The sequence below is a fragment of the Crassostrea angulata genome, chromosome 6 (assembly GCF_025612915.1).
Source record: "Crassostrea angulata isolate pt1a10 chromosome 6, ASM2561291v2, whole genome shotgun sequence".
Lineage (NCBI taxonomy): Eukaryota > Metazoa > Mollusca > Bivalvia > Ostreida > Ostreidae > Magallana > Magallana angulata.
Window position 1 is genome coordinate 46,751,856 of NC_069116.1, and position 20,580 is coordinate 46,772,435.

At 35.3% G+C, this 20,580-nt stretch overlaps 4 protein-coding genes across 15 annotated transcripts in view; 3 read left to right on the forward strand and 1 right to left on the reverse strand.

The window, feature by feature from the left end:
- Positions 1 to 5,037, forward strand: part of LOC128189341 (RNA-binding protein Musashi homolog Rbp6-like) — a 51,309-nt gene extending 46,272 nt beyond the window's left edge. For all 5 annotated transcript variants that reach the window (XM_052860913.1, XM_052860909.1, XM_052860911.1 and 2 more), the window contains one exon: positions 285 to 5,037. In XM_052860913.1, the coding sequence (XP_052716873.1) occupies positions 285 to 326 (42 nt within the window). In that variant the 3' untranslated portion in view covers positions 327 to 5,037. The remainder of the gene's footprint in view (positions 1 to 284) is intronic.
- Positions 5,038 to 8,026: 2,989 nt separating this feature from the next.
- Positions 8,027 to 11,295, forward strand: LOC128188594 (3 beta-hydroxysteroid dehydrogenase/Delta 5-->4-isomerase type 2-like). 4 transcript variants are annotated; one of them, XM_052859742.1, is made up of 5 exons: positions 8,027 to 8,231; positions 8,618 to 8,763; positions 9,199 to 9,363; positions 9,663 to 9,878; positions 10,034 to 11,295. In XM_052859742.1, exons 2-5 carry the CDS (start codon positions 8,628 to 8,630, stop codon positions 10,585 to 10,587), a joined length of 1,071 nt encoding a protein of 356 aa, XP_052715702.1. In that variant the 5' UTR covers positions 8,027 to 8,231; positions 8,618 to 8,627; the 3' UTR covers positions 10,588 to 11,295. The 4 variants fall into 4 exon arrangements, with proteins under 4 accessions (XP_052715702.1, XP_052715701.1, XP_052715700.1 ...); XM_052859741.1 differs by having other exon boundaries at positions 8,028 to 8,231; positions 8,621 to 8,763; XM_052859740.1 differs by having other exon boundaries at positions 8,028 to 8,223.
- Positions 11,296 to 12,596: 1,301 nt separating this feature from the next.
- Positions 12,597 to 14,147, forward strand: LOC128189421 (collagen alpha-2(VI) chain-like). Its single transcript, XM_052861024.1, has 2 exons — positions 12,597 to 12,885; positions 13,095 to 14,147. Exons 1-2 carry the CDS (start codon positions 12,681 to 12,683, stop codon positions 14,036 to 14,038), a joined length of 1,149 nt encoding a protein of 382 aa, XP_052716984.1. The 5' UTR covers positions 12,597 to 12,680; the 3' UTR covers positions 14,039 to 14,147.
- Positions 14,148 to 15,523: 1,376 nt separating this feature from the next.
- On the reverse strand, positions 15,524 to 20,580 carry LOC128190799 (beta-1,3-galactosyltransferase 9-like). 5 transcript variants are annotated; one of them, XM_052862999.1, is made up of 4 exons: positions 20,374 to 20,580; positions 20,138 to 20,227; positions 19,127 to 19,238; positions 15,524 to 17,071 (listed from the first exon to the last, which is right to left on the reverse strand). In XM_052862999.1, exons 3-4 carry the CDS (start codon positions 19,138 to 19,140, stop codon positions 16,066 to 16,068), a joined length of 1,020 nt encoding a protein of 339 aa, XP_052718959.1. In that variant the 5' UTR covers positions 19,141 to 19,238; positions 20,138 to 20,227; positions 20,374 to 20,580; the 3' UTR covers positions 15,524 to 16,065. The 5 variants fall into 5 exon arrangements, with proteins under 5 accessions (XP_052718959.1, XP_052718958.1, XP_052718954.1 ...); XM_052862998.1 differs by having other exon boundaries at positions 15,525 to 17,071; positions 19,127 to 19,283; XM_052862994.1 differs by having other exon boundaries at positions 15,525 to 17,071; positions 19,127 to 19,328.

Below are 20,580 nucleotides of genomic sequence, written 5' to 3' on the forward strand. Positions count from 1 at the left end.
TTTTCAGGACTTTGTAGCACCAATCTTTAACTGAATATTTTTTATCTATAATCTTTTATCTTTTTAATTTGAATTTTAGAGAAATACATCAAAAAACTATATAACACTATCAATCTTGAGAAGTTCTTGCACTAATGTATGATTGTTTGCTGTATGAATTAGTAATTAATTTGATCAAGTTTACAATGATTAAGTCAACTTTTGTACTTTATTTTGTTTTTGCAGAAATTGTATTCAAAATGTATCATTTTAATCTAATTAGTATTTTTTTTTGTATAAAACAGGCACAACTGATTCCACAGGGATTTCAGAATGGCTATCACTAAATACCAGATAGACCCAATCATATGCAACGCCATCGGCACACTACGGACGCATACAGTATGCAGCAAATGTAATCTCATTGCTGATTGATTGATAAATGTTAAATTTGGTGGGAATGGTGAAAGGATTTCTGAACCCTAATGTTTAAACAACTTGAAGAAATGGCACATATATATGTGATCAATCTTCTTATCTTTTTTTTTAATCAATTTTACTGGCTTTTATGAACTTTATGATATGATGTATATATGATGTAAAAATGTTTTAACTTTTTTTGTTTTATTTTAAACCCTCATTTTGATTTGTTCATTTATCTCATGTGCGATTCATATGAAGATCAGGCGAAATTTGTGAAATATTTGAAGCATTTATTCAATGGTAGTATTTATTGCTAGAATTAAATGTTTTTCGTATGAACCGTTTCATCTCATTAAGGTCACAAAAAATTGAGGGAACTACCAAACATTTTCAGTTATGTCATCTTCATTGAATTTACTTACAAGTTGTTTACAGTTTTTATAAGCAAAAATTTTACACTTAATTTCACAAATTTTGCAAAATAGCCCCGATGTTTGAATTTGGAAAATTCATTGCAATAACGATTGAAAATGTTAAGCCTTTTTTAGATTCTAACTTTTATGTGGAGCAGTTTTTTTTTATTCACATATATATATATATATATTTCCTTAATTTTTGACTGCGAATGCTGGCCAAAGACTGAACTACATGTTCTTGTAGTCATGTTGGTGAAGATCGTTCACTTCAATTGTGTGATATTAGTGTTAATTATCCAAAGCATATAACTCTCAGCAATAAAGACTTAAGTGAATTTTTTTGGTAATCATTACATTGTTATGTATTACATTATGTGATATTGCAGCAGATCTGATCGTAGTTAGACACACCATGTGTAGAGTGGATATCCTTTATTTATTTGCTCTTTTATTTTTCCGCGATTTTTTTTTTTTTTACACACAAAAAAACTGTCCCACTTTGTTCTTGTGAAAATTCAAGGGTTGTGTTCAGTTTTTTTTATTATTATACATGCACAGGTATCTATCTTTTTTTTCTTTTTTGCAACAAAATGTGTTTCTTTGACTTTTGTTTCCTTGGAGACTACTTCTCTAGTCAACCTGTTCAGACTAGACCGTATTCTTTGTGTATACGATAATTTTGTCAAAAGAATTTAACCTTTGTGTGAAAAACCTGTTTTTGGAAACTTGTAAATTTTTTTAAAAAATATTTAAAACAAACTTGTTGCTGTGGGTGTTTTCGTCTCGGTCCATGTTTTATTCTCTATGGTTGTCAATTGTCGCTGAATATTTCTCTGCGTTTCTCAAGAACAATGGGAAAAAATGTGACATAAACCCTGGGCGTGTGTATGGTAGTGTAGATTGCTTCCTTTTTTTTTTTATTAAATCTATGATAGTCGGGTGTTCACTAGCAGTATGAATGTGTGATCATTCTGGTTTATATACTGTAGTAATGTAGTAACGTTATATGAAAGAGCAAATGTGCTAAGATTTTACGCAAGTTTTTATTATTATATTAAATGATTGTTGGATTTTTTTTTAATTTCAATACTAAAGGTTGTTATACAGGGGGACTAAAAACATTTTTATCCTTTATTGTTGTATGACCAGGGGAAAGGGGGAATCAAGGAGTAGAATTGTCACTGGTTCCAAAGGTCAACTGTGAAAAGCTTGATATCTGAAGCATTTAGTTGTCTTGTAATTTTACAAATAAACTGAAAAGGAACAACCAAGCCCAAGCTATATGGAAAAAAAAAAAAAAAATAATGGCATTGGAGGTTGGTGACAATTCTACTTTGAAGTTATTACTTGTTTGTACAGATGATGTCACATATACATTGTATTGTTGATCAACTTAATTTACCAAAAAAAACCTCATTCTAAACTTTTATCATTTTATATACATACTTATGTATTCAGCCTACTTTCTTTACCCACTCGCTTTCACTGTATTATTGGTTGTGTTTTTATTGGGGCATTTTAAAAAAGGATCTTGTGAGAAAAAATCGCAAAGTTTACATTTTATCCGATTTTTATTTTTAAGAAACATTTTTTTTCTATATGTAAATTAATATTTTGATATTTTATTTTGACTTTTGGTGGGTAGAGAAGGTACGGTTTTGGATTTTACATTTTATGATTCACACCTATATGTGGTAGAGTAGTGGTTTGTATAGTAGACTAGTTTTCATCACCATTGCTTTTGGGCAGGGTATCATCTGTGTATATATATATACTATGTACGTTATGACATGTAACATTTATCTTTCTATATATATATATATTATATATCTATATTCACTATATTGACTCCTTACAGTGGACTATGATATTTCTCTCAATTTTGAGAGATTTATCCTATTAACTTTTTTTTTAATTATTACGAAAGAAAAAAAAAACCCAAAAGCACAGTTGTGCGAAAAGATTGAAAATGAGGCTGGCAAATCTGAATGATTGGTCTGGGTTTTTACGTGTAATGATCAGTGAAAAAGAAGTGGGTGAAATCTAGCCTCATTTTCAAACTTTCCTCTGTGATATTGATTGTGTGTATATATATATACATACACTTCATTTTTGTCTGACTTTTCGTTGCCATGAGGAGGGTCGATCCAGGTTTTTTAAATCCTTTTATGCATCCAAAAAAAAAAAATCATTATGATAAAATAAGATTTGTCATGGTAACAAGACAGACATTTATGATTGAAAATAATTCACTTATATTAACCAAGAAAAATTATGCCTTAGTGCTAATTGTAAGAAAAAAATTATGTATACCAACATTTATCAGGGTCCAAAAATGTCTCAAAATCACAAATTATGATTTGTGAGTATTCAATGTAGAAAGTCAAACAAAGTTTATGTGTAAATGCTGTTCATGTTTTTTTTTATTTCTATCAACTGAATATACTATTGAAGATTTATCTTAAATGACAAAAAGAAGTGTACATATGGTCATATTTAATTTTCATTATCTGTAGTTTGAGAACATAGAGGACTCGTTGCTAAGGAACAGAACTAGGTGACCTTCGAAATGCTTTCACTTTCGCTTCAATCTGAATAGAGAGAAAAAAACAAAAACGTTTCACAAAGGAATTGACAAAGATTGAGAAAAGTGACTCGGTGTTTTGAAATGCAGACACTGTGAAGCGGCCCTGTTATTGTTCCTTGGCAGGGGGTGTTAGAAAGACTGAAATCATTCGTCGGCAGGTTCAATCAACGTGGAGTTTTAACAAAAAACATTATAAAAAACTTGTCAAAAAGTTTACAACAGCGTGGATGAATGGTTTAGACAAAACATTCCCTAATATGAGATGCAGGTCACTTAACAACTGTCTACGTCACCTCTGCGCTTGAAAGTGTTGGTTACCAGGAAGTCAGTGATGATGATGACCCCCTTTTTTCCAAATCAACTATTTTTTTTTTTCCATTTTTGGTCCACCTGCCCAGTTTACAGTAGTCACAAAATTTGTTTTTGTCTTAGAAATCTATACTTAATTTTGACCAGGATGAAAAAGACAGGTGTTTTGGGAAAATGGGAGTTATCAAAATGGGACTTTCGAGCCTAAAATCTCAGGGACTCTATCTGCTAAATCTGTAACAAGCATAGGTACATGTGTAAAGACTATATAATTGTAGAATTAGTAGCCTAGGATCACAAGTTTCCAAGTTGCAGCTATTTCTGTGCCATGGAATCGCCTCATTAAGCACTGTCTCAATGCACACAAGGCATATATATGTATAAGGCCCTTTTAACTTGTGGTTAGTGTCTATGTTGTTGTCTTGGGGGAAACGCATCTCAAAAAAATTAGATAAAAGAGAATTCCCGCCATAGATCTGCCTTGAGGTGCTAAGTTATAGTGCAATAGTTGGTGTTTAAAAGTAAATATTGGCATTCATTCTCACCAAGTCTGGGAGTGGATGTCGATGCTTTTTGTAAGAGTTCTTATTTGTGGGGAATATATATGTGTGACCTATATGGGTACTTAGCGTAGAACAAATAATATAGAATAGGACAAACAAAACCTGTAATACGTATATTTATGGTGTGTTTTAATATATTTTATGAAATCTTAAAAACCACACTTTTAAGGGCAGAGATGACCGAAGAATACCAAACCCTAGTCCCTTCATTGTACAGTAATGTCGGAGTATTCGTCTGCTTCGTAGTTCTTGTACAGATTTCTGAATTTGTTTTAGAGCCTTTGTTATGTGACCTGTATTTCTATTTTGAGTAGAGTAGACTAACTTAGATTAGTTTATTTATTTGACTGAAGTGGCGACTTTACAAAGGGTATATTCAAACCATTATGGCAAAGTAATGAAAAGCAAATATGTGCCAAAGACTAGTTTCTATGTGGCCAAGTCCGCACTTTTCTTGAAATAGGTGAAATATGTGATGTCGGGGTTTTGTTTGAAGTCATTCAACTTTCAAGTCGATATTTTGACCTGTTAAGAACTTTTTTGACTTGGGAGTATGATGTCATTAGGGGACCACGTTTTCTGTGGACTTTGTAAAAAACAAACCTTGGGAAAAATCTTCATTGTTTTCTTTCTCAGCACACATAACCTTCACCGACCAATAACCTGATTATCTCTGATTCACCCAAGGTATTATGTCTTGACCTTTGTATAGTGTATTTGTGAAAAAGAGTCAACTGAAATAAAAACGGTATATTCAGAATGTCTGTGTTTTTTATTGATGGTTTTTTTACCATTCTTACAAAGGTTTATTAACACTGTACTTTGTACCGAACACATATCTCTATGTCGGTTCTAGCATTTTCCGTTTGAAAATGTGAATAACAACAACATATATCGAATTTTGCAAATTTGCACAGAGCAAGGAACTTGTTTATTGGAAAGTTACGAAAAGGGTATACTTGCACTAAACAGCCATGGAAGCTGTGTAATCAATTCAATCATGAATTTACTTACTTAATGTGTTATCTCGATATGAAAGAAACAAGTAGATGATATTATACGCATACATGTACATGTATCTCAAAAAGTGTTGGCTCCACGACCAGATACATCCTCTGACGATGGAGTAGATCTGTTCTCCTGATCACGGACAGATCGCAAAAAACCTAGAGATTTGTGTAAGGGGGCTCGATGGTCGTAGCAATTTTTGGAATGTTTTGATCTCCCCTCAAAGAAGAACTCCATATAAAAAAATATCGGAAATTATTAAAATTTAAAGGGTTCAATATATGGATTTTATTCCTTACCAAAAATAGTTTATAGCTAACTAAATCATCTCGTAAAATTTAAGGTAAATCTGGTGGTTGATTTGTGGACCATGCAGCCTCCTTAACATTCTTGTTGGTAAATCCTGTACCTCAATGAAACTTGACTCTGAACAAGGTTAAATTTAGTAAACTAACAAGAGTAACAGACAGGAGTATACAGAGTCCACCAATTGCCCTTTATTAATTTTACTTAAATTATGGATGGAGTCGCATTTATGAGAGGAAAAATTATACATACATGTTTATCTGTTCACATAAAATGCCTCCAGTGTCATCAAACCACCACAGTGGCCCATAGGACCAAGATGCTCATGGTATTAAATTGGCAGGTTTCTAATGTTTCACTTTATGAAGACGGATATTTAAAGGAAATGAAAAAAAAAATGTTGAAAACCAACATGGTTTCCGCCCCGACCGGCGTCGTGCGTTAACAATAGAAGTTTTTAACTTCTTGAAAACTACTTGGCCAATTCTTTTCAAATATGGAATGATGCATACTAGGTGGTAAGAGGAGCATAAATTAAAATTTCACAAATCTTACCCCACAGAGGTACCAGGGGCAGGGATAAAATTGCCAAGTTTGATAATTTTTCAAATACATGTATCTTCTATCCTAATGCACATCTGAAAGAAAAACCAAGGAGCCCTCTACTAAAGTGCTAAACGTCATGTCCCCCTAGGTTTGGGGTTAACTCTAGTGCGGGGCCAAAATGGCACTAAATAGAAACTGCATATTTAGAAAGACCATAAAGCATTATACATACCAAAATTGTACATTTGATGTCCCGAATGCTATCAATATCCATTCAAGCACTTGTCTAAAAAAAGATTCACACTTTCAACTCGCTCTTTTTTATCTGGCTGTCGCTCGTCACTCTTGATGAAAGGTCTAAGTTTACTTAGATTGAAAGGAAATGGACCAATTTACAATGTAAAAAGAAAAAGGTTTTGGTATTTTCCCTATAATTTTTTACATTCTCCAAAAAATGAAGGAAGGGGTCCTTTAAAATTCAATTATCGATGTGTAATTTGAAAAAAAAAAGTCTGCTTCTATAAACAGGGGGGGGGGGGGGTGTCATATACCTGAAACCGACGGTTATTGTAGTTCTAAAAAACTTAAATTTTATAAATAATAACTTGCGTCAATTTTAATTTCACAAGCAATAGCCTCTATCTGTTAAATCTTCTCTGCAAGATTTCTTTAATGATTGTATCAAAATATGCCAACCCCCTTCTCAATATGATACTATAAGTGACCCATAGGGGATATGTTATCTTTACTAAAACTTTTTCTTAAGATTCCTATGTTTAATTTGACCCCCCCCCCCCACCTCCCGCCTCCCTGTTGTGCCCACTTTCTGGTGCCCAGAGGTTAATTCTTCATACTTAATTATATTCACAGGTGTGCTAAATCATCTATACTTTTTACTAAATGTAAATGACACTCTTTTGTTAAGATTGGTGGATTTTGCCAAGTGCCTTCAGAAATCTTTCATAAAAGATATTAATGTCTCGAATACCAAAAATTCTCATTTGTTAAGGAATTTCGGTTAACCATAATGAATATATGTTACAATATTTTAATTGTTAACGACTAACCGGTTTAATTACGTTCGATTTTGCAACCCGTTACCATTGTACCGACTGGGTATACAATTACATTAAAGTATACACAACAACGTTAATATGAGTCAAATCCATGAATGAAATGTGTTTTCCCTGGATCGGGTGTTTTAAGCCTCTAAAAGTTTTGCAATTAAACAAAATTTCAAACATTATAAAGGATAGTTTAATTATATAACGACGTTTATAGTCTGTCCCAAGATATCTTGGATTTACATTTTGCTTAATTGCTTGATATTTATAAATACCTCAGGGTTCAAACGATGTTCATTCAAAAGTATAAAAAATTTCCAAGATTTCTCAGTCGAAACGCCCCTGTCATCTTCGCTAGCCAAGGGTTTTCGGTCCACTTTGCCCCCCATATGGGGAGCAAAGTGGACCGAAAACCCTTGGCTAGCGAAGATGCGCCCCTGTTAGCTTATCAGGTTTCAATACAATGCTAAAAAATGTGATGTCTACGGAGATTTTGTATTGCAGCAAGCCCGGATGATAACGTTGAAAAATTGCGCGATGTATTCTGAGTGTATTCCGAATGGAGTAAAGATGTAAACATTCCCCATTATAAATCTCCGTAAAGAATCTGTTTTCGTTCCTGTGAATTTTTCTGAGTGACAGTAACTGTTGATAATGAGTCAATGAAATTATCTTGGAAATTATCCCTTTCAACTATTACAATTGCACTTCTTTCACAGGTATGTGTATTTCTTTTAAAAATCGCCAAAATGTGCTGCATAAATATCTTGGGACAGACTATAGGTGACCATTGGTGTTCACTGTTAGAATAACGGTAAATGTGTCAGGACCAGGCCGCCATACAACAAAAAACACCCCCAGTAACGCCAGGTGCCATCAATGGAGATTTCGAACCGGTTGAAGTCTACCGAGTTTAATACAAGTGATATGTCCAGAGAATGAATGAGCCCTGGTTTATTTGAGGATAAGGAGGTTGATGTAGCGACGCTGTCAAACAAACTATACCTGTAACAACTTTAAAGGTAAACAGGTAAAAACTAACAGTGTCGGCAAACATCCGCGACTGCACTCGTCAATACTGGTACATTGTACCGAACAACAAAGACTGCACCTGCACACTAATTCTAAAGTAGGAATATCCGAAAAGTGTTTTTTTTTTATTTTGTGGAAGTCAAGTATGTGTATGAATTGTGGTTTTAAGTACATGTTATAAATCGGAAAAAAAGTTATGTGTATGAGAGCACAATCGGGTCGTTAAAGTATGAAGAATTCGGAACTACATTTGAATCAAAATTGAATTAAGTCGTAAATAATGGGATACTTTTACAATTCTGAGAGTAAATGAAACATATCTCTGTCATAAAAATTAAATACTGGGAGACGTTCATGGTTATAGTGTGATCTGATCTTTCATAGCAGCATTGACATGCCTTGCACTGTACTCGTGACGGGCGCCAGTGGGTTTCTGGGTCAACACGTGGTCAAGACTCTACACGAGAAAGCGGCAGACTTTGTGACTTATTTAGTCCTCTTTGACAAAGATACATTTGTGCAGAAACTTGGTACGTAATATTTCTACTATTATACACTATGGAAAAATTGCACAATAAATTTTTTCCTCAAAAATTACGCCTTGCTGAACACATACCACAGGCACGTAGCATCGTTTTTGAAAGTGGGGGGGGGGGGGCAGACTCATCCAAAAAATCTTGACAAGCAAAAAGAAAAAAAAGGGAAATAAGACTTTCCCCAAAATCTTCAAAATCCTAATCCGTGTGGGGGGGGGGGGGGGGGGGGGTTAGAATATAACTTCAAATTCAATCTTAATTTCCTTATTTTCATATCAATTTTTACATCCTCGAAAATTAGTTGCTGCGAGAAAAAGTGAGGGGGCCAGGCCCCCGCCCCCTGCCCCCCCCCCCCCCCCCCCCCCCGATGCTACGTGCCTGTACCAATCCCTTCGTCCACCAGGTTACGATTTTTTAATTGATGTTTAGATTACAAGCCGAAGATTCCAATAGAATGTATCACGGGTTCAATAACCGACCCCGAGGTGGTCGGAAAAGCTGTCCAGAAGGTAGACTGTGTTATCCACCTGGCGGCAGTCATCAGTGTCTCGACCTTCCCCAATGTCAAGGCCATGCAAGACGTCAATGTCAAAGGTGGTCATACAATATTTTGTTTTCAAACCCAAGAGAGTTTCTTATGTTGTCATTTAGGAACCGAGTCTTAAGAATATGTGTTACCAAAGTTACTACAGATGTAGTGTTTGTAGATATCAAATGTTTGCTAATTCATGAAAATGTTTTAACATCAATGTAATGTGTCTAAATAAAATTCTCAATATGCATATTTGCAGCAGAGAGTCCATTTGTCTGTCCATTGTATCTTATAGTGTTCCCAGTCTTCACAAAAGAGATAAGCTCGTAGAGAGATGTATATTTGATATTTCTTCTTTTAGGCACTGCTTTATTGCTAGACGCCTGTGTTGGTGCTAATGTTGGAATAGTTATAACGTGTTCTACGCAGGACACGGCTGTAGACTTGACGGACCAGACGATGGTTGACGAGACCTACAAAGTAGAACCAAGCAATCTGGCCTTTGGAGATTATGCCAGGACAAAGCTAGAGGCAGAAAAAATCGTGCTGGCAAAACACGGATCACGATTGAAAAACGGTATTTTCAATTATATGGTTCATGTAGCTCCTTCTGAAAAAAAAATCATCTACTTTAACGTATTAATACCCTTACATATCAATGTTAAATGATCATTCCTAATAATTTTGTTGTTTTGGGTAAAAAATATTGTTAAAGAATTATCATAATTTCAGGTGATCGTTTGCGAACTGTTGTTCTTCGACCAGGAGTATTGTATGGAGAACTTGACGCCATTTTTGTGGCAGAAGTCATACGCAATGCAAAGAAACAAGGCGGCGTTTTGTATCACTTCGGAAGTCCTCAGGCGGTTAGCCAGTATGCTTATGTAGGTAATGTGGCTTGGGGCTTTGTGTGCGCTTTAAGGAAACTTAGTCAGGATACTTCTATTGGAGGAGAGGCTTACTTCATTGGAGATGAGACGCCGCTCATGCAGTTGTTCAAATTCAGTGAACTCTTTATCAAACTCTATGACGGCAGGCTCTCGTCGAGACCAATTCCGTATACGTTGATCCTGGTGATCGTTTTATTATTAGAATGGATTGTTTGGTTGATTTCTCTTAATAAACAAATAAATCTTCCCATATCGTCCTCAACTGTACGGTACGCAAACAAAAAATGGAGTTTTTCTTATAATAAAGCTAAAACCGAGCTGAATTATTCCCCTTTGTTCGATTGGGAGGAGAGCTATAGCCGTTCGTGTGAGTACTATAAAACAGCGGTCACGTGACAAATGACTGAATGACGCAAGACAATCACAGAATATGTAATTGTGTGAAGTCTTCTATCTGTACATTGCAAATTCGATTTCTTCGAAATTAAATTATTCCTTTCATGTTTTAGTCAAAACACTGAAGCAATCAAGAATAAAAAAGTGAATAAGGAACAATGTAGTTATGAATGATTGAAAGAAGGTTGGAAAATAAAGAGAACAAATCCAATAATGTTGCATAAAAATTCAGAAAGTGTTCATGCAAAAAATATTTACTTGTGTATGTGTGTTGAATATAGGTGTAATTGAAACTGATTTTTAGTACGTACTACTGTGTAAGGTTACACAGTGTTAAACATCATCTAAGATTCTTTTGTCGACAAAAATCTATTTTTAAAAGAAACTTTTGTTTTCAAATTGTGCAATATTTTTGAATTTGAAAACATAGAGTAAGTGGAACATCTACGATGGTATATGTATAGCATACATGTAGTTTTGAATTTGAATTATAAACTTATATTTATTGTCTAATAGTTTGAATCCCGATGATTTTGTGTATGGAATTTGTTTAAATGTTCACTGTTTACGCCAATGAAAAATGATTTAACGGAAAAGTAACCCAATTTTTAACTGTTTTTACTCGTATGTTTTTTCCTCTTTAAAATGTCCCTTTACCTGTAAGGTGGAATAAAAAAAACCCAAAAACCTAAAACGGTTCACATAACTGTTAGTAACTGTTTTATACACGATATACCTATTGATTACAAAGGTTCAGCGGTTGTACGTATGTACTAACGTAGTTCACCAATCAAACATCACACGCAATGCTGCACCAGGAGCAAACTGATTTTTCAGGAGGTAGCTTTATAGTATATGGAATTGTTTTATTCAGCTTTAGTATACTGTAAATTTCACTTCAGAATTCGAAAAACTAGTGAAACGCGTAATCTAAAACTGTTTCGTGATTTATTTTTGAGAACTATTTAATTTTGACAGTCCTTTCAAAGCAATTTGATGGGTGTTATTATTTTTTTTTGCCTTTGGTTAGTTCAAGTCGAGAAAATGAATGCAGAAAAAAATCTTGAAATGTATGATACATATCGGGTGAAAGAAACTGAGAGATTGCCGTTGGTGATGCACTATTAAAGTATCAATAGTCCTCTCTCATGTGTATTTTTCACTAAACGTCAGTTCAAAACACTGAAAATGCTGCGGTTTAATCAATATACGTTTAAAACGAATTTTCGTTGTTAAGATAATCGACGAAATTAACTGTTCAATGAACTGCAGTAATCATTACATATTGTATTGTTGGAATCATTGGCCACAAATTTAACGAATTCTTAAAACTGTTATTGCTACTAGATCAGCGAAAATTGATACCCGCGAATTTCAATATAATTACAGTATTTCAGATAATCTTTTCTGTAACAATATTAGTTATCCAGGTTCTATCAAGGGTGTATGGAATACAACCAGGGGTAAATCCCCGTATACCATTGATTGGACCTGGATACTAGTAACGAATTTCTTTCTATAAACACATTTTAAAATTATATTGTTTTACCAGTGCTTTGCAGCTTAAAAAATTGGTCTAAGATAAATTGACGATAGATAAATAAATCATAAAACATATTTTCTTAATTAATCATTTTAAACAAAGTATTTTAATTCAATTGTGAATCAATTTTTTTTCAAACCATCTATAGGTGCACTTATAAACAAGAATAGCATTGTGACGTCACATTAGCTTCAGCAGGTGGTTTGGAATTTTACACCTGGCTTGTAAACCAATCAGATCTTGCGTTATAAGCGACAGAGGAAATAAGATATTTCATCTGCCCAACTCAGTTGATTTGCTTTTTGTGGAACCATGAACATATATCTATATCTTAACATTACACATGCATGTACATGAGGTTTAACTTGCTTCATTAATTTAAACAAGTAAAGGGACGAAGGAGGTAACAATCATACAAGCAACGACAGATGTAATAGTCCCCAAATGTAGTATTTTTGAATCAAAGTCTTTAGTTAGTCGTTTGCGTGGGTCCGAGTACTTCACTCTCCTCTAGATCTCCAAGGTTTCCGGACTTCATTACACATCAGGGATGATGATGAGGGGATGCCTAGCTATTCCTTTGGTTTTTGCTACGTTATTGGCACTGACCACAGCCAGTTATTGGTCCTATGGCAGCAATGAAGAGAGATGCGAGGCGGAGTTGAAAGTCATCCGTAAAAATATTATTCTTCTAAAATCGACAATAATTCATCTGAAGGCAAAAATAGCCAAACTTCCATACAGGCCCAAACCAGGTGAGGAAACTAACTAGGATTTATCTAGATTTCGTATGTTTTCTTATGGGAGTATATACTCTGGCATATGATTTGCGTTTCGTGTTGATCATATTTGTTGCGTTTATAGAACATAAAAGTAAAGCTAATATTGGGTTTTTAATCTATTTTTCCATTATCTTCTAATTTATACAGTGTACTTAACATACGTTTTTTTTTTATTTCATTAGGTAAGCCAGGGAAACCCGGACCCCCGGGTCCTAAAGGATTACTTGGTAGCTCTGGAGCGAAAGGAGAAGATGGCGACCCAGGCCAAAGAGGTGTTAAAGGTCCTCAAGGTGACCATGGGATCCAAGGCGAGAAAGGCGACAGAGGAGACCGGGGACCGAGAGGTAAAACTGGGCGGAAAGGTCAAACAGGTGAGACGGGAAATAAAGGACCTACTGGAAACCAAGGTCCCAAGGGTCCTGATGGTATTAAAGGAGACCGTGGGGAAAAAGGAGAGAGAGGGAACAGGGGACCTCGGGGATTTAAAGGTGCCAAGGGAGAGAAAGGGGACCAGGGAATGAAAGGAGTCGTTGGAGATGTTGGACCGAGAGGAGAAAGAGGAATAAAAGGAATTCAAGGCAGGCCTGGGGAAGTAGGAGAAAAGGGGGAGACGGGTCCGAAAGGTGATAAGGGCGACAAGGGGGACCCTGGAATGAAAGGGGAGAAGGGCGATAAAGGAATGACTGGTGACATTGGCATCACTGGAAGAACAGGAAAGATGGGTCCTAAGGGTTTCAGGGGTTTGCGTGGAATTAGGGGTCCAAAGGGGTTAAAGGGAGATCAAGGGGAGAGAGGAATGAAAGGAGACACCGGTGACGTTGGACCGCGAGGAAAAGTTGGAAGAAAAGGAGACATAGGTGACAAAGGACCAAGGGGACCTAAAGGATTTAAAGGAGAGCGTGGTGAGACAGGAAATGTAGGAGAGAAAGGTGATAAAGGCGAAACCGGGGATGCAGGTAGCCAGGGACCTCAAGGAGATAAGGGTCCAAAAGGGGATCCTGGAGTTCCAGGCTCTAGAGGACCCACTGGAGATAAAGGTCCGAGGGGACCTAAAGGACCCAAAGGACCTAAAGGGGATATGGGCAAACCAGGGTATAAAAATGCATTCTGGGATGATTACATCTAATCACTTCATGTCTCTACTGTTGTATTTATCTAATAACTGATAATTTTGTTAAGTTGTTTGTATAGAAAATATTAAGAAAAATTAAATTTGCGTACTCAAAAAATTCTAAGTTGACTATTTGATTTTTTTTTTTATTAAAGTCAAATTATTTATCCATATAATTTTCTCAGGGAAGAGAACTCTATATTTACATACCTAATCTTTAAGAAATGCAATATTTGGTGTTTACTATATGGTGCAGAACCAAACTTTTACATGACACTATTTTGAGTGCGGATGCCTATAAAAGAATTATACTTTTATCTGACAGCGAGTGTTGTTTCACATTTTCCCCGTTTCAAGTCCAAAAATATTATCAGGTGACTAATTCCATGGGTTTTCCGCCAAAGAATCGGATATAAAATTGGCATTTTGGTACTAGATTTTTTCATGAACATCTTTACAACGGATGGACTCTTATATTGTAGTCTGAAGGAAATTTTAAAATATTCTTGAACTGAAATCAGAAAAGTTCCGAGGGTTGGAAACTGTCTAATCTATCGCCATTAGCAAAAGCCGCTTACACATGATTTGATTATGTGCCACATAGAGCGAGAGTTTATATGGATATACAGCCTCGCTGAGTTAGGTGACATAGACCAGGTTACTAGTATATATTTTTATAATCAAACACATATTCCCCCTCAGAATACTTGTGTTCTTAATTCTTACACTTTCAGTTCTTTTTTCGTAAGAGTATGGGTGAGTTTGACGGTACAAATTCTCATAAATTCAACTGTAATATAGATTTTCAATTTTTCTTACTTATTATTATACAGGTAAACCTAATCTTGGGAATGAAATCACACAAAAACATTTACCTTAACGAACACTAAGACATATACCGGCAGCTGCCAAAAGCGTTGATGCTATTAACCCTCCAAACTACTTAATGCATGTAATATTTTAAGCTTTTAATCAACATTCTCAACCAAATACATGTACCCGACTGTAAGTGTATCAGACTTGATACAAAATTTTGGACTAAAGAGGCAGCATTTGAAAGTTATGACTTTATCACCCTCAGAGTCTAAATATCTCTATGGGAAAATTTCAATATGAGAATTGTTTTTAAACGAATCTAAAATTGCCCCATAGAGTAAAACGTTTTTTAGCAACGAAAGGTTGTCAACGCAACAGCTGTGTATTTATAACAAAGCCCACTATATAAGTATTGGAGTTTTAAAAACAAAATGAATGATTTCAGTACGATCTCTCCATGCAGTTCGTATTAATGATTACTGAGTATTCAATGCAACAGCTGTGTATCTAAGCAATGCCTACTCTATATGCAACGATGTTTTAAAAAAGACACTATTTGAGGATTTAAGTACGCATACTTAGTTCGTATCAACATTTTTAACGCTAAAATTAATAATATGCTAAATATACGTACACAATAATGACCATAATTTCGTTCGGAGCGTGAACAAATCAATCATAAAGCCCTTCGGGCTTTATTGGATTTAAACACGCCCGACCAAAATTATCACATCATGATACTAAAAGAATGATTCCTTATTCCTTAATTAAAGAGTTTATCAACGGTTGTAATATAGGCGTTCTACAGTTCTATCTACCCAATTTGACAATTCTCTTCATTGTCACTAAATCACCAATACGTGAAAATACACGAAGCGTTTTTGTCTTAAAAAAACAACAACAACAAATTTATAAGTATGTGACCGATTATAACACTAATGCGTCAATACAATCGACATAAAACCCAAAACTTTATTGACAAAAAGGTAAAAAAATTATAAATGTAATTGTTTCAGACTTCTAAGATTACTTAAACAGGTCGATAGGAAGACTTTTCCCTTTTCCTTCTCCATTCTTTCTGGTTCATATAACAACTTACGCAAAAACATAAAATGTGTGAAACAAAGCTAAGGGGGGGGGGGGGGGGTATGTATGCAAAGAAAAAAGTCGTCTGCATGACATCAATGATCATAGATACATATCAACAAATCACAGAGTTTATAATACTATATACGCACATTACTGTTTGTAAACTCCATCCAGGCGTGTAGTGCGTCATCAACAGATAAGAACATGTTGCAGGCTAATTTTCCTTTGAAACCGCCACAGTTTTCTAACGTCACAAGATCTGAATGCATAAAGATGACGTCACTAAACATGGCAACAAGGCCCAGGAATACTTCATCTAGAAGAATCATTTTCACGGAATCAAAATGATATGCCAGCGTTTTAGCTACGTCAATACTGACTATAAAGGCATTACCGGACACAAACGGAGGTAGGTACCTAAGAGGGTATTCTTCTTTCGGAATGTATCGGATGTTTTCTTTAACTCGATTCGTCTTTTCCCTTTTTACTAAATGTCCCATATAGAGGGATTTTGGCGTGCTTTCATTTCTCAAAAACGTTAAAGTACTCGTTAAGTTGATTTTGAATCGTTCATCTAGGAAGACGATGTATTGAGCTTGGTGACAATTCTTGATTGCCCATTGAAAACCCATGATCGTCTTGTATGTAGTGTTAAATGCAGTGTCTGTGAAGTTTCCCTGAACTAAATCACCGTAGAAGTTGCTCTCTTCTCCAATTAGCTCATTCGTAGAAGAGTTTAAAGGCTGACCAATAAGAAAAACAAGCGTAAAATTTCCGCTAAATTCCCTATTTGATTTAATGTTCCACCTTACCCACTCCCGCAGGTGGAAATTCCCAGGCAACGATTTCACACAGATCAACACACGACTAGGAGTGGAATCAAGGTCAAAGTGTTCACAAAGAGGCTTTGGATGGAGGATGTAATGTATTACGGGGTGGAAGGTGTGAGACTGAGTGAAATCATACTGTTTGAGGATTTCATCCTTCGTTAACGGAGGCTTGTCCAACTGGTAGTAACGCGTTTTGGATTGTATAAATGAAATAGTCTTGAAGTAACACACAACACTGAGAAAAGCCATAGAGAGAAGGAAAACAAATACAACGAAAAAATCATTACAGCAAGCTTTCTTCTTGCGAGTTTTCCTGTAGGAAGAAAACATAAACAATAGATAAATTACATGAATATTTCCAAGGAATAAAAGTGAAAAGAAATATGTACTATATAAATATTTATGGATAATTCTTAAGCCCTACTGTTTAAAAGGCGCCTTCTTCCCGTTTCAACCTAGCTTAGTATTTGTATATTCGTAAACTCAATAGATAAAGAATTCATCCCTAAAACGTATATTTGAGGCGTATTCAACAAAGCGGGTGCGAGCAAGCGCTACCCCTAAAATTAGTGTTACAGGTGTTACATTGAAGTTTTGTAATTTGAATAACAAAACTTTAATGTAACACCTTAACACAAATTGTGGTGAACGCTCGCGAGCTTCCCCGTACTCAACACTGACCCCATGGTATTAGTGTATTGTTTATCCTGAACATCAATCGCAGAGCTCGGAAAAACACGAGTTTTGTCGGAGAGGCCCGAGAAGCTGCGATTATTCTAAACATGGTCAAAAAGTTTTCATATGCACTTCAAGAACAGCTGTTGAAGAACAGCTGAAAAAACAATGTTTAATGGTTCTGTTTTTGCAGGAAACGAGTGATCTTACCATCTCTTATAATCCCGGCATCCAAAATTATTTCTTATAGAACAAGCCAAAATATTTTTTATCATGGGTATATGTATAAGGAAAAAAAGCCTTCTTCAAGCCCTGACTGGCTTTGTTAAAATAATCTAGATGGTTTTTTGTCTCCCTGTGGTATTTGTTTAATAATATCGAAACATGTATTTTGAATTAAAGTAAAACTATGTATATTTTATTAATGACAACGTTCCTTGTAGTACAAAAATAATTTCAAGAATATTATTCTGCTGTGAAATTTGTTTACTTCGGTTTTTGAGATAAAATTTTCTACAGGAATACAAAAGTGTCATTTTCAATCAAAAACTAAAAAAGGCCCATGGGCCACATCGCTCACTTGAGCAAGGCAGGCATGCACGTAGATATGATATTGCAACGAACTTTTAACCCGTTGTGGCGCCAAAGAATTGCCCCAAGGGCAACAGTCTTAGCAATTGGATATCAACAATAGGTCAAGATGATTGCATATAAGTAATGCCATATATTATAGCATTTGAGTTTTTGAAAAATAATTAAAAAATTGTCCCCATTGTGGCCCGATCCTAATCCCGGGGATCATTTTTTTTACAAATTTAAATCTTCACTACCTGGGAATGCTTTCACACATGTGACAACTTTTCTTGGCAAATGTTTTGGAGAAGAAGAGTTTTAAAGATATTCCCATGTAAAATTTCCACCTCCTCGTTGTGGCCTTACCCTACTCCCTGGGTAGTCGGGCCTTACCCTACCCCTTGGGTTTTTGTGGCCTTACCCTACCCCCTGGGTATAAGATTTAAACAAAATTGAATCTTCACCATGCCTGAGGATAATTCCACATGAGCTTTCAGCTCAGGTGAGCTAAAAACAATGCCGGTGGTTAATGATTTTTAATCTCATTCAAAAAATAAAATAATTACAGTATTACACCTGTAATAGCAATAGAAACATCCGACACGGAGAAGGCAACTCGTCCTGCTTTAATTAATTAACACGATACCACTATATTGTACATTTCTATTGGAATAATAAGTCAAAGCACTCATCGTTGAGTATATCAATATGTATTTTAACTTATTATAACGTATTGGTGATGCAAATAAGATACATGTATATTAAGTTTGAGAACTTTCATCAAGTGTTATTGGGCTTCCGTAAATAAAATAAACCCAGGATGCAACAACCTCTCATTGATTTGAATAACTACTGACTGCCAAGTACTAGTATACAATTTGTAACATGATCAATAGTACGATATTGAGTAGCTGTGTCACAAAAGAGAATGCGCGGACCCAGAAATTTCCCCAGAACACCCCCCACCCCCGGAACCCTGTATATCTGCGTATGGATGAAATAAATCTGTAATATGCTAACTTTGCATAATATGTCATTAACATTTAAAAATATTTTTATGTACAGATGATATTATCATCTCTTTGCTTAGTATAATCTGTTTATACATGTGTAAGCTTACCTTTTTTTCGCCATGAATAGTAGGACTCCAGCAGTGGGTCCGATAGCTTACCACAATCCACAAGGATCCATTGACTCGGAATTACACTTACAGATCAGGTCAGTGAAGATTCCTACATCTAAATCCACGATCTATTCCATTTAGCTTTCACTCTCTACTAAAATGTTTGCAGTGTGCCATTTAAACATCCGGATGCAGACCCCTGATCACATGTTGAATAGGTTGTGTGGTTGAGAGAAAATAAAAATCGATTCAGACTGAGAGGTCGCTCATTCAAGTATTCTTCATTTGTGTAATTCTGAATCAATCTCAGTCAGACAGTATTGAATGGAAAAAGTTTTATTCAGAGTTAAAGATTGACACGAGAACGAGGAAGGGGAGGCCGGGGGGGGGGGGGGTGCAAAGCCAAGAAAGTTTTAAGAAAGCCAATCGCTATCAGTTTGCATGTGTCTCGGGATAGAGAAGAGGAAATGTGTACTACGGAGAGAGAAAAATAACCTAACAAAATCATTAATTTAGCCAGTCTGTATTCATTATAATTTAAGACATGTGGATTTAATGTTTTATATAATAATGTGCGTTATGGTGTAAAAATAATTATATGAGGTATATGATACAATTGTGTTTGAGCTTCCTTTTGCAGATAATAACATATAGTCAAGCGTATTTTGAGAGAGAGAGAGAGAGAGAGAGAGAGAGAGAGAGAGAGAGAGAGAGAGAGAGAGAGAGAGAGAGTTTCATGTCGTATTCTCAGTCATATTTTTGTACATGTAATCTAGTTAACAAATAACATCTTATTGTTCGGTACTAAGCCTTTTTGTTTTAGATTTGTTTAATGGAGCGCTGAATAATAATAATTTAATTTTTTTTAATAGTTTTTAATTAAAAATAAAATTAGATATAAATATTCTCATTTTTAAAAATCTTAATAACACCGAATCAATTTCTTGTTGTGTTGTTGAATCCCCCCCCCCCCAAAAAAAAAGTTTAAAAAAAATTAATGCAACGTACTGCAGAAATTGACTGTTGTTGACGTGTCATTATTTACAGCCTTCTGCTTCAGTCTTTGTATGGCTACAGTCAACTGCTGGTGATTATATTCTGCTGAAGAGAGTGCAGGTTATAAAGTTATCAAAACACAAGTAAACAAATTTCACACGTTTATATGCATATTGAATGATTCATTTCAAACATAAGATATATGGATGGTTAATCGTAGTAGAACTTAGTAGAGTTATCTCTCTTACCGGAGGGTTATAACGCTTTAAAGTATAACTGTTACAGTATCCCAGTGTTTGATAGCCGCTTTTCCCTCATAGTAGCTTCCCCGAAAAACTTGCTACATGTATATCCCGCCGGGAGGAAGACAACTATATAGTTAACTTTTTCCCATAGTAGGCTTTCTTTCCCACGTTTTGGGTTCAGGTTTTGGAAAAAATATTATGGAAAACCAC

Coding starts and splice junctions, on each gene's coding strand:
- LOC128188594 (XM_052859742.1), top strand. CDS start 8,628: ATGCCTTGCACTGTACTCGTGACGGGCGCCAGTGGGTTTCTGGGTCAA. Junction 9,364..9,662: donor GCAAGACGTCAATGTCAAAG/GTGGTCATACAA, acceptor TTCTTCTTTTAG/GCACTGCTTTATTGCTAGAC. Junction 9,879..10,033: donor CGGATCACGATTGAAAAACG/GTATTTTCAATT, acceptor TCATAATTTCAG/GTGATCGTTTGCGAACTGTT.
- LOC128189421 (XM_052861024.1), top strand. CDS start 12,681: ATGATGATGAGGGGATGCCTAGCTATTCCTTTGGTTTTTGCTACGTTA. Junction 12,886..13,094: donor TCCATACAGGCCCAAACCAG/GTGAGGAAACTA, acceptor TTATTTCATTAG/GTAAGCCAGGGAAACCCGGA.